General features: G+C 63.2%; 1 protein-coding gene and 1 long non-coding RNA gene across 2 annotated transcripts in view; both read right to left on the reverse strand.

The window, feature by feature from the left end:
* Positions 1 to 4687: 4687 nt before the first annotated feature.
* The window catches only part of FXYD6 (FXYD domain containing ion transport regulator 6), a 33253-nt gene continuing 20634 nt past the window's right edge, over positions 4688 to 17306 (reverse strand). The window contains exons 7-11 of the mRNA XM_029956801.1: positions 7111 to 7149; positions 6873 to 6947; positions 5277 to 5313; positions 5098 to 5177; positions 4688 to 4873 (exon numbers count right to left, since the gene is read on the reverse strand). Coding sequence (XP_029812661.1) covers positions 4785 to 4873; positions 5098 to 5177; positions 5277 to 5313; positions 6873 to 6947; positions 7111 to 7149 — 320 coding nt within the window. The 3' untranslated portion in view covers positions 4688 to 4784. The remainder of the gene's footprint in view (positions 4874 to 5097; positions 5178 to 5276; positions 5314 to 6872; positions 6948 to 7110; positions 7150 to 17306) is intronic.
* Positions 10757 to 15933, reverse strand: LOC115306416. Its single transcript, XR_003915331.1, has 3 exons — positions 15001 to 15933; positions 14323 to 14591; positions 10757 to 11348 (listed from the first exon to the last, which is right to left on the reverse strand). It is a non-coding gene; the product is annotated as an uncharacterized LOC115306416 (long non-coding RNA).

Raw genomic sequence — 17306 nt, forward strand, 5'->3', positions numbered from 1 at the left:
CCCCCCGGCAGGTCTCCAGGGGTGCGGGGGAGGACAGGTCAGGGAGGGCCCAGTGTGGCTGAGACCCCGCAGGGCACGCCCCGCGCCCGCCCCGCGCAGGCGTCTGAGGGCCGAGGCCACTCCGCGATGACGTCACGAGCCGTGCGGGAGCACACGGTCCGCGGACTCGAGACCTGAAATACGATTCACCTGGGCGCAGAGGACGCCCAGCTCGCACGCAGGCCGGCTTCCGGGAAACAAGGACCCCGAGAGAATGCGGCACGCTCCGGGCTCGGGGCCAAGCCAGCCTCGTGCTGTGCTGGGTCACGTGTGTCTGTCCGTCTGCCTGCCTTCGTCGCTCGCAGGGTGCCCCTGCTTTAGCTACCAGGAAGAGGGGGCAAGTGTGCATTTGTGGCGTGTGCGTGCGTGCCCACGTGCGCACGGCTCCCCGGGGGGCTGGAGGGAACAGGGGGTCGCTCACCCTTGCCCTCGGCCCCTTGACCTGGGAGCCCATGCCTGGAATTTTTGTCTGGTGTCTGCGTTTCCCAAAGCCAAGCCCAGAGACAGACGGGGGTCTCCTCAAGCTCACACAGCAGGCTGAGGGCAAAGCTGGCAGCAAGGCCCGTTCTCCAACCTGTCCCGCGCCAGCTGCGCCAGGGACGTTCTGGGCCCACAGCTGGGCCCTCCCACTCCTCCCCCAAACCCCTGCTCACCTGGGCGACTCCTCCTGGGGAGACCAAAGAGGCCCTTTGGGGGAGGAGCAGAGAGAATTTTTTGAAAAGGGAACTGAGTTTAGTTAGAACTCCAGGGATGAATGGCCGCCAGGAGACCCTGGGGGCCTTCAGGGCTGGGGGGTTGGGGGGCTGGGGGTTCAAAACTCTGGAAGGACACACAGGGTCGGAACAGGCAGCCCAACAAGGGGGAAAAATAAGATGCCAATCAGAGCTCAGGAATGGCCCCCCATGCCCCTCTGTCCAGGCACGAGCCCGCCCATCCGCACCTGGGGAGAGCCCCCCACTCGGGTCCCCCAAGCCCTCCCTGAGCACCAAGGTTCCAAGTTCTAGGAAGGATGTCCTCCCAAGCCTTCGGTCGCTCAGCTGCACGAAATGCGGAGCGTCCCGGTGCGGGAGGGAGGCCCCTGCGGCCGAGCAGGGGGCGCCTGTGCGGTCCGGCGCTCGCAGGCCAGCCCGGGGCTCCGCACTGCGCTCCCAGCGGTCCTGGCTCCAAGGTCCTACCCGACCGTCTTCCCAGCCGGACACCCCCCACCGAGGCAGTGGCTGCCGGCACTTGCCTCCGACCTCCCCCTGGGCCTCGTGTGTGTCAGGCGGCGGCGGGAGAAGAAGGGGCGCGTCGCTGCCGCCCCAGAGGTCTCTGCTGCTGCCCAGGGCGGCAGGTCATCTCCCCAGAAGCAGCCCTGCCCGAGCTGGGAGGAGCCCGAGGAGCACCGGGGAGCACTCCACTCCCCTCTCCGCCTCGAGCAAGGCCCCCCCTCCACCCCACCCTGTCTGCCCAGAGACCCCCGTCCCTCTGACAGAGGTCGGACCAGAGAACGTCCTTAGGGTGGGCTATTTAGGGCGCCCCTCCGTGAGCAGCCCGGGGGCGTGGGGCTGCTGGGGGCGTGTGAGTCTCCCAAGGTTTAGGAACACCAAAGGCCCTTGCCAGGGGCGCCTGCGCTCTGGAAAGGAGATCGCTGCCTGTGGAATCTGGGGACCATCCCGTGTAAACCGCCAGACCCTCTGCGGGGTAGCCGAGTGCAGGGCCCATGCAGGCCACCGAGCCAGACGCCCAAGAGGGGATCTCCTGCAGCTCCCCCTGCCCCCGAGCTCTTTCCCAGCCCTTCCCACACACGTGTGAGCCCCCCATCCCCCAGCGTGCAGAGGCTGGGCGGGGAGCTCAGGCATGGGGCGCTCCAGCCGGGACAGAGGTGACACTAGCAAACGGGGTCACCACCTAATTCTGCCCCACCGTGCCCGCATGCCCCGCTCTTCCTGTGCATGGAGCCTGCCGGGAGATGCCAGGGTGGAGCAGGCGCCAGAGAAGCCCCCACGGCCCTGGATCCAAGGCCCGCACACACCTTCTAGGCCCTGCGGTGAGGTTGCCTCTGGGGCAGGGTGGCCATGTCCACGTGAAGTCCCGGCACCTCCACCCCGTATCTGTTCCCCCGCCTCCCCCCTCCTCACCGCCCGCTGTGCCCGCCTCCTAGGCAAGTGACCCGCGCAGCTGGGAGGGGGTCCACAGACAGGGTCCCCTGGGGCTGGGGTTCAAAACTAGCAAGGACTCAGCACGGAAGTCAGCAGCTCAGGGGCTGGAGCTCAGAAGTGGGTGCCCAGCGCCTCCGCCTCTCTCGGGTCCTACTCATCACACTGATTAACTCCAACCATGGGGTTGGAGGCCTCGCGGTTGCCCCAAGCCCCGGGGAAGACCCACAGCCCCACAAATCCCCCCAGAACAGGCAAGAGGTCGACCTGCGGGAGGTGCAAACGGAATGGGAAGAGCCCCCAGCTTTCCCAGGAAACACGGCCGGGCCGGGGCAGACGGTTCGTGGGGGCGGGGGCCCTACTGTCCGCAAAGGGCCTTGGAAAGAGTTGAAAAAGCCAAACTGAAGGTCTAGACCGAGACACGTGCTCCCTCTGGTGGTGATAATGGGAATTTCATCCCCTCGAACCAGGCGGTATTTGAGGTGTTTTGGTTAAGAGTAAATTCATCCAATCATTCCAAGGCTTGGTTGCTCTTTGTGACTCAAACTGTGTCTGAATAGTGAGAAACCCCAAAGGGAAGTGGAGGCGCAGTAGCTCCCAGTCCATGCGACCTTTGTGGAGAGGGAAGGGAAAGTATTCGTATGGGCCCTGACCAAGATCAGGTCACAGACATCAGAACGTCACTTGGATCGGTGGGTCTCAGCCCCAGCTGGCCGGCAGCCTGGCTCCCGGACCCGTCTCCCACTGGGAGCATGTGGCACCTCGGTTTTCGTGGGCCCCACGCCAAGATTCATGCCCAGTAGTGCTGGAGGGCACGCGGGGGGGTCTGGTGGTTTGAACAGCACCCGGGCTCTCTGGGGCATGGAACTGGGACCCAAAGGAGCCTCAGGGTTCACAAGGGTGGAGGGTTTGCAGCCAGGGGCGGAGAGGAGAATGGTCCACCCGGACCCTTGGAGCAGCTGGAACTCCCCTCCTAGCTGGCACCCTCGAGGCCTGTGTGCAGAACATTCTAGAAGTGTAGCTCCTCTCCACTGCTTGCGTTTCTCCCCAGGTGGCCCGCAGACCTGGAACGCCCCCTCTTCCTGTTTGTCTTGCTGTCGCATGGAGAAGTTTCCGGAGCTGACCTCCCCCACTTCCCGTTCAGTCTCCCGCCAGCACCGACAGCTCGTGTATGGAAACGCTGAACTCCACTCAGGGCTGGGGCCTGGCACATTGATGGTCTTCGTGAGCCCGCGTTGGGAGCAGGGTGTCGCAAAGACCTTGGCCCCGGTTGTAAGTGGCCAGGCGTCCCTGGTCCCCCGGACCGTGCCCCCGGCCAGCCCCTCTGTCTTCTCCCTCGGCTCTCGGAGCCCACAGGGGTCAGTGGGGCTCTGCCACCTCCCCCCAGGTGTCATGAGGGCTGCCGGACACCTGGCTTCTAGCTCCAGCCCGGATACAGGAGGGCTGCGCCGCCTGTGCACGCCACTGCGGTCCCGGGGCCTCAGTTTCCCCTCTGAAAAGGTTGTCTATGTGGCTCTCTAAGGACCTTCCGGGTTCAAGCCTTCGGGATCCTGCGAGGGTCGGTGGCCTTCAGGGCCCAGGGGCCGTGGAAGAAGACACAGGACTTAATGTGCACGTGGATCAGTGGCCTGCCTGCCTCTGGCCCCCAGGCACCCCCCAAACTCCACGGTCGTGCTGCCCCCGCCCCGGTTTACAGAGCCTGACTGGGAGACCGGACACCAGGTGGCGCTGTGATCGGCCTGCTTCGTAGGGAAGAGGGCGAGAGGGAAGGGGCACCTTCTAAAATGGCCAGAGGGGACCCGGCGGTGCTGCAGGGAGGCCGCGGGCTCAGGAGGTTGGGCACGGGTGGGAGAGGCAGCCTGGCACCATCCTGGCCCAACTGTCCGTGGCTGGGTGCCTGCCGCGTGGACGGGGCTGGAGGAAAGGGGACCGAGGGCCCCACCCCCACTGCCCACCCCCAGCCCCAGGCTTCCCCAGGGTAGCCCCCCAAAAGGTGGATAAGAACAGGCCCGATAGGAGCCCCCAAGCCCCAGAGTGGAAAGGGTGTGGCCTGAGCTTAGCGCCAAGGTTGGGAGGTGGGTAGGGAGAGAGCGGGGAGGCCCACGCCAGGCCCCCCGGCCCGCCCCACCCGGCACACGGGGCACCTGGGGGCTGGCAGGGCGCACTCGGGTCACCAACAGCTCAGGGCACGCCTGCACGAAGTCCCAGCACAGAGCTCCGGGAGCAGCCTCGGGGCCTGAGGCAGGAGCCCAAGCAGCACCCAACGGTCCTGGGCCTTCAGACTTGCCGGCCCTGTCTGCCTGGCGCTCGGCAGGCGGTGGTCCTCCGCCCGCGGGCTCAGGCCGCAAGGAGAGGCCTGCAGGTGCAGGTGCAGGTGCTAACTTCCTGCCGTAACAGGCCTGCGCAGCTGAGCAGCTCACGGGACAGAGACCAGGCTGCTTCCACCCCAACTTGGAAGGGCGGGTGGGTGGTGGCAGGCGGGGGGAGAGAAGGGAGGGAGGCCAAGAAGGCGCTATCTCCGAGGCCGGCTTTATTATTAACAGGAGGCGGCCCTGAGGGGGAGGAGGCCATGCGCACCCAGGGGTCACCTGGAGCCTGGCACTGCCTTCAGCCGAGGGCCTGCCGGTGCTGGGGACAAAGGTCCACCACTCCGGAAGGCTTCCCAGCGGCCCGGCGGAATGAGCCTACAGCTGCCTCTGAAAAGACAGAGACGGGGTTCGGGCTGTGGGGGGGCAGAGTGCGGCTTGTTTTCCTCCTCGCTCATCCACTTTCCTCTTTGCAGCCGCCCCTGGCCACACACCCACACCGGGCACAAACCCAGCGGGGGCTGCGAGGCCCAAACCTGCCCCAGCCCACCCTGAGCTCTCCCGTGTCTGCACGGCCATCCCCGCTGCCCCTCACCCGTGCCCCCCACGCTTACCGGCATCACAGCTCATCTCCGTTGACCTGCCTGGGGTGGGGAGGGAAGAGGGCAGGTCAGAGGTCCGAGGACGAGCTGGCCTGGGAGACCAAACTCCTTAGCCTGCGCCCCCTTCCGCCCCCTCCGCCCCCTCCGCCCCCCGCCCCTGCCTCACTCCGTCACCCTGGGCAGACACCCACCGGTGTTTGTGTTTGCTCCCGCAGCGGAGCCGTTTGCCTGGAGGGAGAAAGGACAGGGGCTTCCGTCAGCCTCGTTTCGCAGGGGACCCTCTCTGCCCGCCCGCCCGAGACACAGGTGACGACTCCTCTCTTGACGGGGCCATAAGCATTCCGGGGGCCCAAGCCAATCAGTCAGTCAGTCAGCAAACATTTAGTGCAGTGACTCCATGGTAGGCTGAGCACGCCCAGAGCAGTAGCCCAGCCTGCGCCACCGCGGTGCCCCCTGCCCAGGGCTGGGCACACAGTAGCTGCCCGGTGAGCCCTTGCAGGAGGACGACTGTGAGGCCAGAGCCAGGATCTCTGCTCGGGCCGGTCCACTGGCTGCAGCTGTGTGCCCAACACTACACGGCTGCCCACGAGACACTTCCAGACACTTCCAGACACTTCCAGAACCAGCTGTGTCGCAGACAGAGGCCTCCTGACGGGATGGCACCAGCCACGGATGTGCTAGAATCCCGGGACGCAGACCTGGTCGTGTTTCTCTGGGTGTTTCTTCTGGGTGCACCAAACCAAGTCAGTAAGCACTTAGCCCCTGCTGTGTGCCTGCTGGGGCTGGGGGACAAGCAAGGACCCTTCTCTCCTCCAGAATACTCTATGCCTAGCCTGAATGCTTTCGCGGCTGCCACGTCTTGGGATGTTAGCCCTGACTATATAAGGTAAGTGGGAACATCCCTATTTAACAGATGAGTAAACTGAGGCCCAGGGAGTTGGGGATCCGTGGTAAGCCAGCAGCCCTGATGGCTCCCAGCTGCATTTGCTTTGGGGGGGGGGGGGCAGCTGAAGCCAGCTCTGCTTCTGATTGGCCGTGGAGCCCAGAGCAAACTGCTGCACCTGCCAGGGTGGGTGGTTCGCATCTGAAAAATGCGAGAGTCTGGACCACCCCTCAGTGTTGCTGAGAAGATTAAATGGACTGAGCGGGCGCCTGGGTGTCCAGTGGGCTACACGTCCGGCTTCGGCTCAGGTCATGATCTCGCGGTTTGTGGGTTTGAGCCTGTGTCGGGCTCTGTGCTGACAGCTCAGAGCCTGGAACCTGCTTCAGATCCTGTCTCCCTCTCTCTCTCTGCCCCTCCTGCTCGCGCTGTCTCTCTCTCAAAAATAAACATTACATTTTTCTAAAATAAATAAAAAATTTTAAATAAATGGACTGAGATGTAGCTCATGCCAGGAAAGGAAAGTGACCGGATCTGGCCAAGGGAAGTGTCCAGTGCAGGCTGGTCCCCTCCCCTTGAACCCCCGTCCTCGGACTGGGGTGTCCCAGGCCCGACCAGCCTGCTCTCCCATTCAGCAGCTCCTCCAGTGGCCACCAGAGGGCGCACACGAGGCCACGGGAACCTGCCGAGTGAGGTTGGAGGAGGACCGCTTAGGGAGGCCTCTGGGGCGCCTCTGTCTACTGGGTGTCCCGTCAGTTCCCACATCCTGCAGGGGGGAGTGCAGGGGAGCCGAGAGACTCCCTCCCTCCGGGGGTCCGGGAAGCAGGTGAGCGGGCTCTCCCCCCCCCCCCCCGGGGAGAGAAGAGGCGGCCCGCGCAGCACCCCCCCCCCAGGCCACCCCGCTCACTGAGGATGATGATGAGCCCCACCACGAAGGCCAGGGCGGCGAAGATCAGGCCTCCTTTCCGGACGGTCTCGTAGTCTGAGAAGGAGAGGGCGAGGAGGTGGGACCCGTGGCCGCAGCCCCCCGGCCCACCCCCAGCAGCCCCACGCGGACCGCGGGGGGAGGGGCGGAAAGGGCAGGCCAGACTGGGGGGCCGCGGTGGCGGCCGCAGGGGTGCGGGAGGAGGGCCCAGCAGGCCTACCGTAGTGGAACGGGTCCACGTCCCCCGCGGGGCTGCCACCTGCAGAGAGAGCCAGGCCGTGAGCGCCGCGCGGACACGTGGACGCCCGGCCTGCCCGCCCCGCGGCCCGAGCGTCCACTGGCCTGCCAACGTCCGGATGGAGTCGAGTCCCCTCGGGCCGAACACAGCATCCAAAGCGGAGCTTGGTGCTGCCCCGGGCCCTGGGACCAGGCGGGCGGGGGTGGTGCTTTCCTGGCCTCGCTTCCTGGGCGGGGGCCGGGCCCAGGGGGCAGGGGGGCAGAGGGGCCAGACACCGAGCAAACGTGTGCGCGAGCCGAGGGCCCTTCGCATCCACTGAGCGGAAGGGGAAGCCCGCGGCCCCGCCCGGAGACTCATTTAAAGTCACTACGAGGGGCGCCTGGGGGGCTCAGCCGGTTAAGCGTCTGGCTTCGGCTCAGGTCATGATCTCACGTTCGTGGGTTCGAGCCCCGCATAGGGCTCTGTGCTGACAGCTCAGAGCCTAGAGCCTGCTTCAGATTCTGTGTCTCCCTCTCTCTCTGTGACCCTCCCCTGTTCACCTGTCTCTCTGTCTCTCAAAAATAAATAAAAAACATTAAAAAAAAATTTTTTTTAAAGTTGCCTCGAAAGTCTGGAGCAGAACTGGGCCTTGAACTTGGGTTTCTAGATTCTTCTCTCTTATGCTTCTCTCGTCAACGGGAAGCAAATTCTTTGAAGAAACATTAATATACCGTGTTTGCCACACGCCAGGCTCATTTAGTCACCAAACAACCCTATGAAGGGGCGCCTGGGGGGCTCAGCCGGTGAAGCGTCCAGCTTCGGCTCAGGTCATGATCTCGCCCTTTGAGGGTTCGAGCCCCGGGTCGGGCTCTGTGCTGACAGCTCGGAGCCTGGATCCTTCTTCCCATTGCGTGTCTCCCTGTCTCTACCCTTCCTCTGCTCAAACTCTCTTTCTCTATCTCAAAAATAAACATTAAAAAAATTTAAAAATGGGAAGGGAAGCAAAAATAATATAAAACCAGGGAGGGGGCAAAACATAAGCGACTCTTAAATACAGAGAACAGAGGGCTGCTGGAGGGGTTGTGTGGGGGGCGGGCTCCCCGGGGAAGGGGCACTGAGGAATCTACTCCTGAAATCGCTGTTGCACCAGGTGCCAACTAACTTGGATGTAAATTATAAAAAATAATTAGATATAAATAAATAAATAAAAACCCTACGAAGCATTACTATTGTTCCAATATTGTCCCTAAGATGGGGACGCACAGGGGGCCCGTTACACGCCGTAAAGGGGGAGCTGGGATTTGAACCCTGGCAGGAGGCTGCTAAGAATCCAGGGGCTTAACCCCTCTGCTGCGCTGCCTCTCAGATGGGCGAAAGGAACAAGACATCCCAAGGTCAAGGGGGGTGTGGTCCCTGCCTCCTGTGGTGTTTCCACCCGAGGTGTCACAGCCCTGCCCCCTCCCAGACACCAAGCACGCTTGTCTTTGGGCCGACGGAGGGCGCCTGGCCACGGTCCCGGCCCGCTGTCCTGCCCCAGTCAAGCCCCTTCTTGGCACCAAAGAAGCTGCGTGTGAGGTAGAAGGAAGGCAGGAGGTGGCACGCCCGTGTTGTGCGGAGCGGTGTCGCGGGTCACCGTGGGGAGCTCAGGGCCTGGCGGGCCCACTGGTCCCCAGTGCGGCCTCCCTGGCCAGGAGGGGTCAGTGCCTGGGCTGACAGGGGTGGCTGTGGGGGCCCGGGGTCCTTCCCCTGCAGGAGCCCACCAAGGTCGTCTCCCGGATTCGGTTCAGGTCTTGTTCAAGGTCACAAGGGGAGTGAGCGCAGAGCCAGGACTGGACGGCGCGCTCTCCCCCGCCACGACACCAGGAAGCCACCTCCTCCCTGTTCCCTTGTCCTGAGCCATTTGGTGAGCCCACCCCCACCCAAAGCCCTCATCTTCCCTAGGTCGGGCTCAAAGCCCACGTGGCCCCCACAGGCGCGTGGGCCTCCAGGCCCGAGGCACCCCCACCGCAGCATCCTCCGAGGGGCGTCCCAAACGCGGGGGCTCTCAGAGCCCCCTCGGCCTCCCCCTCTGAGCTTAGATAGTCCTGAAAGACGCGCTGTGCGGGGACACAGGTCCGGGGTGGGGGCGCACCCCCCAGCCCCAGGTCCCCCCTCCCCGGCCCCCCGGGCACTGCCCTTCAGAGTCAGGGCAGGATCCTCTTTCCAAAGCAACTGCTAAAGACCCCTCACAGGCGGCTGGTGAGGGTGGGGGAGGGGCTGGGGACTCTGGAAGGCGGCTCGTCCCTCCAAAGGTGGCCCTCCTGCTCACACAGGCTCGGCCACACTCACCGTCGTCCGTCGACAGCCCTGTCATGTCCCTAGCGGCCCGGGCTGGTCTCCACTGCCCTCTCCTGCCTCAGCTTCGGGGACACTGCCTGGTCTGGGTGGCCAGGGGCGAGGTGGGGGCATTAAACATTAACAGTGCCAGGTAATATGTACCTGAGTCACAAGGGGAGCCCTGGTGCGAGCTGAGAGCTCCCTCTGAGGCCCGAGGGGGTGAGGGGTGTGGGGGGCAGGCAGGGGGTAGGCAGGGGCCAGCTGGGTTTCCAAATCCTCCCAAAGGAAATTTCCAGAGAAGCATCCGGGAGAGCAAGGCCATGGTATTCTTCCGCCGGCCGGAGACGCGGCAGCCGGGGCCGGGGCAGGGGGGAAGGGGAGCTTTCCAAACTACGTCCAGTGTGTTGTGCACCTCGGGAGCCAATGTCAAGGGCCCCTGGAGCCCCAGCCCCGCGGCCGCGCACCTCACCACCCACCATGGAGATCACGGTTTCGGCTGCCATTTCTTGCCCGGCGCTCAGGGCCCCCTGAGCTGGTCCCAAGGGGCTGCCCCTCCCACCTCACGGCCGGGCAGCCCACCGAGCAGTCCACACCCGGCCTGTGCAGCCTCCTTTCCTTCCTCCCTAGCAGCTCGCACCTCCGCCAGGCAGGCTCCGGCACCCCTCACAGGTCTCCCTCTTCCTGCGCCCCTGCCATTGTCCCTCTGCAATCCGGGGTCCACACCGGCCCAGCTGCACCTTCAAGGAAGGGCCCAGTGCAGCCCCGGGGACAATGCCTGCCTTTATCATTTACTAATCACTTTCCTTGTGCCTCGTGTTACTTCCCGTTTTACAGAGGAGGCGTCTGAGGCACAGAGAGGGTAGGGCTCTGGCCCAAAGGCACACAGCCAGCGAGGGGCAGAGTGGAGAGCGAGGGGCAGGCCTTGGGCTTCCCCACACCTGAGGCCACCCCCCACTCTGTGGTGGCCTCCCTTGCCTCGGGGACCCAGGGCCGGGCACTCCCGGGGTGTTCCAGTCCTGGCTGAGTTCCAGTCCACTGAACTGGCCTCCAGAAGAGGCTGACGGGGCCAAAGCTCACGGTCAGTGTCCGCCAAGGGAGGCTGGTCCTTCCAAAGCGAGAGGGCCCGCCTGTGAGTCCTCCTGGAGTGGCTATCGGGGAATCAAAGTTTGTGTTCGTTCCCGTGTTCCTCCACCTGCTAGGTAAATGGCCCCTGTCGAGTTACTGAACCTCTCTGTGCCTCAGTCTTCTCGTCCGTAAAATGGGACTATTCCCTAGCTGGGGGTTTGCTGTGAGGAGAAAGGGAGAAGCACGCAGAGAGCGGGGCACAGGGCCGGACACACAACTCGCATCTCTATTTGTCGTATTTGTGCCGACTGGAGAAATAAGGGGCGTTTGCCTTCTATTGAACGTCAGCTGCTGGACACAGAAAGCCAACCACCCTGCACTGAACCCAGCACGGGGGGAGATGGAGGGAGAGGGTCACGACCTCGCAGCCCGGGGGCCCCGACCCCGGTCAGCAATGTGCCCCCAGAGCTGAGGGATGACCATTCGTGAGCACGTCACAACCCAGCTCCTGCCGAGTAGGGGCTGAGCCCGTGTCAGGCTCTTCGTCTGCACCGTCCCACTGAACCCGTGGTGGCTCCGTTCTACAGATGAAGAAACTGAGGCTGGTCGTTTGCTCCTCGAAACGGCCCCGGAGGCGGCCAGGGAGGGGCCATGAGCCCCGCCGGGCAGACCAGGACCGAGGGCGTGGAGGTCGGGGGTTTAACGGAAACATCCCATTAGTAAGAAAACCAGGGGTAGGAAGCCAGACCCCCAAGGCTGGGCTCCCAAAGCCGCCGTCACACTTCCACACGGGACACCGGCGCCCCTGACTACACACTCTCCTGGTGTCTCAGTGCATTCCGTCGTTACTGCGATTCCGTCTGGAATAAGGGGTAAAAAACCAGGTGGAAAGTTTAGATAGATGATAGATAGATACATAGTAAACAGATGATAGAAGACAGAAATAGATGATAGACAGTAGACCGTAAAGACAGACAGACAGACAGGAGAAAGAGGGAGAGAGGATTTCAGACGAAAGGGGAAACTGTAGCGAGTTATCTGCATTTGTAACTCCACCGCAAGGCCGTGTTGTAAGCACGTAACAAAAAGTAAGTCACATAATCATCGCAACTCTGAGGTCAGGGAGGTGAGGAAACAACTTGCCAGGGGGCTGGCGGCCAGCAAGTGGGGAAAGGAGATTTGAACCCAGCAGCCCGGCTTTCGAGTTCCTGCAGACAGGGGCACCCGGGGGGCTCAGTCGGGGGGCTTCGGCTCAGGTCGTGATCTCACGCTGTGTGAGTTCGAGCCCCGCGTCGGGCTCTGTGCTGCCAGCTCGGAGCCTGGCGCCTGCTGTGCCCCCTCACTCTGCCCCTCCCCCACTCATGCTCTGTCTCTCTCTCTCTCTCAAGAATAAATAAAACGTTAAAAAATTTTTTTAAAGATTAAAAATAAGCAGAATCCCTGCCGACGGACAGGTCGACAGACAGAAAAGGAGGCTTTTGGACAAGCTGTCCTCTGAGCTCCTGCCGCCACCGATGCTCGGAGCAGAGATCGGTGCGCTCAGGACTCCACCTTGACGTGCCCTTGTTTAGACAGCCCGCCCACCCTCGCGTCAGCTTTCCCTGCGGTTCTGGGGAGCAGTGGGTGCACCTGAACGGGATGTAGGGGCAGTGGGTGCACCTGAACATGACGAGGTGACCCGGCACCCGAGTCCGAGCGGGTGGCAGGCACGGATGGAGGGGACTCACCCAGGTACCACCTGTCCATGGCGGGAGCTGCCGGCTGTGTCCTCAGCGGGAGAGAGCAGTGAGGCACTGGCTGCCAAGGGCCCGGATGGGAAGTGCCGGCCTCCCTCCCCCCTCCCTCCGTCCACACCCCAGCGGAGCCCAAGCCCACAGGCAGGAAGAGCCAGAGTCAGGGAGGAGGGGCTGGCAGGGGAGCCCTTGGGGCAGGCTGGGGCCGGGATCCAGGGGGAAGCTGGGAGCCACAGCCGCTGGCCCGTGTGCCCAGGGGAGAGCTGCCTGCAAAGCCACCCTAGGGGTCACCAAGGGGGACACGTGGGGCATCTGTGGGTCCCCGAGTGCCTTCGCTCAGCTGTGCCCCCATTCTCGGGGCCAGCCCTGACGTAGCGCGCACCGGCCGTGCCCTGCAGCTGGGTGGCCCTGCGACGGGGCAGGATGGCAGCAGCCCCTCCGAGGGGCAGCGATGGCGGGGCTGCGGGCGGGGAGGCCGGCACCAGGGGAGCAGAGAAGGGAAGCAGCTGGGGGCCTGGGGGCCGGAGGCGCGGCACCATGGCAGCCTAGCCGTCATCCTCGGGGGGGCCCCTCTTGTGCCCCCAGGGCTTACACAGGCCCTGATGTCACACCTCAGCGGCCCCACCGGAGCCACCAGCAGCCTAATGAGGTCTCTGAGGGCCGCTGGCTGGTGCCAGAAGCGAGTGGCCGGAAGACAGCACTTCAGGATCCAGGGAGATGCCGGGGCCGGTCCCCACCGGAGCGAGGAGCCGCTCAGGACAGACCGAGCGGCCCCCCACCCCATGGGCTCAGCGGAGTCTCTGTTCCCGGTGCTGGGGCCTCTGCTGGCCTGGAGCAAGGTCACAGGCACAGTGTGGGCGGGGCTCACGCGAGAACACAGGATCTCCCTGGGTTACTTGTAGGCCACCCTGCTGGGCCACCCCAGAAGGGACACGTTAAAGCAGGGTTTAGGGGTGCTGGTTCTGGCCCCCGTCTCTGGGCCCCGGCTCCGGCAGAGGACAGCCTGCCTCTCTGTTCCCGCCTAGCAGTATCTCCTACCCCGAGGGGACCCCTAATGACCCTGCCCCACCAGAGAGCCACCTCCAAGCCGCAGACCCTCAGGACACAGAGACCGGCCCGCAGGGGCGTGATCTGGAGGGGCCTCCCTGGCGGCCCAGCGGCTCCCACGACCTTGGCACACGTTCTCAGGTGGAAACCTGTGCAGACAGCTCAGGGCTGCCGAGCGGGAGCCCCCCCAGCGGGGCTGACAGACCCCGACGCCTCAGGGCAGGATGGCATCTCAGAAGCTACCTGGACCCACACACCAGGAAGACCCCAGCCGGAACTCCCATCCCCGGCCCCAAACACACACAGACATTCCGGGTTACCTACCGGCCCCGAGCGCTGCGTAGGGGGCGCATCTCGGTGCCCGGTGGAGACCCTGTGTCATGTTCTGGCCAACTGAAGAGCACCTCCAAAGCTGTCCACGCCGTCCCCGTCACTGACAAAGGGCTCACTCTTCTACTCCAACCCCCGAGGGCTCGGGAGATCAACCAAACTCCCTTCCACAGCGCTTCCTAATCTGGCCCTAATGACCTCTTTGACCTTGTCTCCAACTTTCCTGCCTTTTCTCTCCGCTCCAGCCATGCCAGTCTCCTTGGTGGTCTCCTCACCCTCCAGGTGTGCTCCTGCCTCAGGACCTTTGCACTGACTGTTCCCACTTTCTGAACACTCTTGCTCCAGAGAACTTCCGGCTAATGTGGCTCACAACTTTCTTCATAGGGTGACTCAGAAGATCCTTCCTGACCTCCCAATCTAAAATGTCACACTTGGAGGGGCCCCTGGATGGCGCCGACGGTTAAGCATCCAACTCGACTTCGGCTCAGGTCATGATCTCATGGTCCGTGAGTTCGAGCCCGGTGTCAGGCTCCACCCTGACAGTATGGAGCCTGCTTGGGATTCTCTCTCTCCCTCTCTCTGCCCTTCCTCTGCTCATGCTCCCTCTCTCTCTCAAAATAAATAAATAAAATAAAAATAAGAAAATAAAAATTCACACCTACTCTGCAACAGCTCAAATCCCTTCTTAGTTTTTTGTTTTGTTTTCTTTTTCTCTGACACTTACCATAGTTGGTAAGTTATCAATTTTCCTTTTCTTCTTGTCTTCCTTCCAGTTACAGTTCAAGCTCCAGGGGAGCAAGGACTTTGCTTGCGGTTTGGTCATTCGTAGGCTCCCAGTGCCTAGACCAGGACCTGGCACACGGCAGGCCCCTCGTCTGGTTCAGCAGCAAACAGGTCCAGAGGTGAAATCACCTCTCCAGGGCACAGCCCGGCCCCAGCTTGCAGCCTCCGTCCCGGAAATCACTTGCTCTGTAAGAGGCGGCAGGAACTGGTCTGCCCCACGGAGAGATGGCGGTGGTCAGCACCCCCCACCTTGCCAACAGCTGCCCCCGAGTCCTCCTTGGGGGACCCCCACCCCCAGCTCTCTGCCCAGAGCCCTGCAGCAATTTAATGACTATTTCCCCTTTCAGGGGAGCCCGAGGCCGAGTCAAGAAGGTCCTCCCCCGGACCTCTTGTTCACCTCCAGCTGAGGCCGTCGGCCTGGCTGACCCTGGGGGCAAGGAGCCCTCTCTCTGAGACGCCCTGCCCTTCTTCGGGGCCCGGGCTCCCCCAGCCTGCGGCCAGCGGTCGCGCCACGCTCCACCCCTTGGCCTCCCGACGTTTCACCGTGGGCCCTGCGACGTGGGAGGGTCCCCTCTCCGGGTCTCCCTCCCCATCTGTGAAACGGGGTGCAAGCACCTACCTGGCGTGGCTGTTGCAGGACCTGAGGTGACGCCTGTGCGAGGCCTGACCACAGAAGGTCCTGACAAACAGTGGCTTCACCGTCCTCCCCCGAGATGGCCTTCCAGGAGGCCCCTGCCCTGGGCTCCGTCCCTCGCCACGATGCTCTGGAGCAGGCTCCTGGAGCTCTGCACACCCCCCGCCCACCCGGGACCTCCAGCCCCCCGGCACCTGTGCGGCCCTGGGGCCTGGCCGCACTTGTTTTAGTCATTTTCAGGATTCGACGCCAAATGGGGTGGGAATCCCAGGAAGGTTACAGGGCAGGCAAAGACCCCCTGCCAGCCTCCCTCCTGTCCACTCTTCCATGGGGCCAGCCCCCCAAGCCCCACAGACCAAGGCGATCTTTGGGAGCTATGAAGTGGTCGCCCCAAGTCCCGGGTCCCCCTTCTAGCACCGTCACACCCAGTGGGACAATGTCCTTGGTTGCTGTGCCTCAGTCTCCCCATCTCCCCCAAGCAGCCTTCCACCCGTGCCCTGAACCTTCAGTCTAGGGCGGGAGTCCGGGGTCACTGGGGCTGGTAGCCTAGGAGGCGGCACCTGCTGAGCCCTCTGCCTGGAGCTCGCGCTGCACCAGCCTCCCCGGGACGGGGTCTCGGCGCCACCGGCCCGCACGTCTAGGGGCTGCACGTCTGAGGGCACAGCCCTGGCCTCGGGTCCCCAACCAGTCCTCCTGCTGTTGGCTCCCAGCCGAAAGAAGCCAGCAGCCCCTCGAAAGCCCGTTTCCTGGCTGGGGTCGGTCCGGGCCGCGTGGCACGCACGGCCCCTCGGCAAGGAAGGCGGCAGCTCCCAGGCCCCATCCGCGCGGCCCGAGTCCCTGAGCCCCAAGGAGTGTCGGCTCCTGTCTCCTGCTGTAGCCGCAGACGCCAGGGTCACTTATAAGGCGCGGCCAGCGGAGGTGGGTCCTGGAGGCCCATTCCTTAAGTCTTGGCTTCGAGATGACCCGAGCCGCGGGGCGCCCAGGTCGTGGGAACTGCCAAAGGGCAGTGTGCTGAGAGAGTCAAGGTCACCGGAGCGCTCTGCTCGCTGAGCCGGGGCCGGGGACGTGCCCTTCGGTGTCCACAGCTGGTGACGAGGGCAAACCTGCTGGACCCACCTCTCCCACCGTGAACGCCCTGCAGAGAAATGCATTCTTGACTTTTCTCAGAACTCAAGTCTGGGCTTGAGCTAGAACAGAGCCGCTCCTCCGCTGTGGTCTTCACCGCCTAGCAACCACATTCCTCCCAGACTCACCACCTCCAGGAAGACCTCCAGGAGCAAGCCCGCCCTCTCTGCTCCTGCCTTCCCTCCACACCTTCTGGATCACGCTAGCATGGCCCAAATGGCTCCTCGCTGGCTTCATAATCATCTTTGTCATTTACTGCACAGAAGCCGAGCCTGGCCTGTCAGAGGCCTCAGCTCAAGGTGTCTGTTGAATGTCTGTGTCCTCTCAGACTCTGGTGGCCAGAAATCTTCACCCAGTAACCCACACTTCATGATTCTCGATCGTTTAAGGAGCGTTTGCCTCCTTGATCCGCTTTGTTCCTTCCAATGACTCAGCCAAGCAGGTTTGGGGACACCCATGGGACAGAGGGGATGCCACAGGGTGACACAGACAAGTCAGAGCTCACCCAGGTCTAACAGGAGGGCCGCCCTGCTAACAAAGAAAGGATGGCTGAGGAGATGGCTGAGAACATAAATATTAACAGCATAATATCTACATGGAGGCTTTTCAAAGTGTCTTGAAGCCCATTCTATCACCTTGACCTTGCCAGGGAACAGGAAAGGGATAGATGGACCCATTGCACAGGTGAGGAAACTGAGGCTTAAGTGGCTTTCCCAGGGTTATAACCAGAGCCCAGCTTTCCCTATGGCTAGGAAGGACTTCGTTTCGCAAAGTGACAGAGGTACCGGGGCCTGCCTAAGCTGGCATGGCAGGAGAGAAGCAGAGGATGCCAGGGAGTGCCCTGACCTTCCTCCTGCCAGCCCGGCTCTGAAGCAGGATCCCACTCCTCTGGACGGAGCAGGGGACCGTCCCCAACCAGCCCCGGCTGCCCCGGTCCTCCACGACATCTGATCCGGTAACACCTGCTCTCCCATCCCCGCCCGGGCAGGTGCCCCATTACCGAGCGAGCGGGCACAGGGCTGGCACCAGCTCCGTGGCATCCACAGCCGGTTGGCTGGGGCCGGCTGACTCTGCCCCCCTGGAGTTCGGCTGTGACAGCAATGAATCACAGTAATGGTGAGAGGTGACATTCTTCCTCCGTGGCCTGGAGACAGGTATTTCCAAAG

This window comes from Suricata suricatta, chromosome 11, assembly GCF_006229205.1.
Source record: "Suricata suricatta isolate VVHF042 chromosome 11, meerkat_22Aug2017_6uvM2_HiC, whole genome shotgun sequence".
NCBI classification, from domain to species: domain Eukaryota; kingdom Metazoa; phylum Chordata; class Mammalia; order Carnivora; family Herpestidae; genus Suricata; species Suricata suricatta.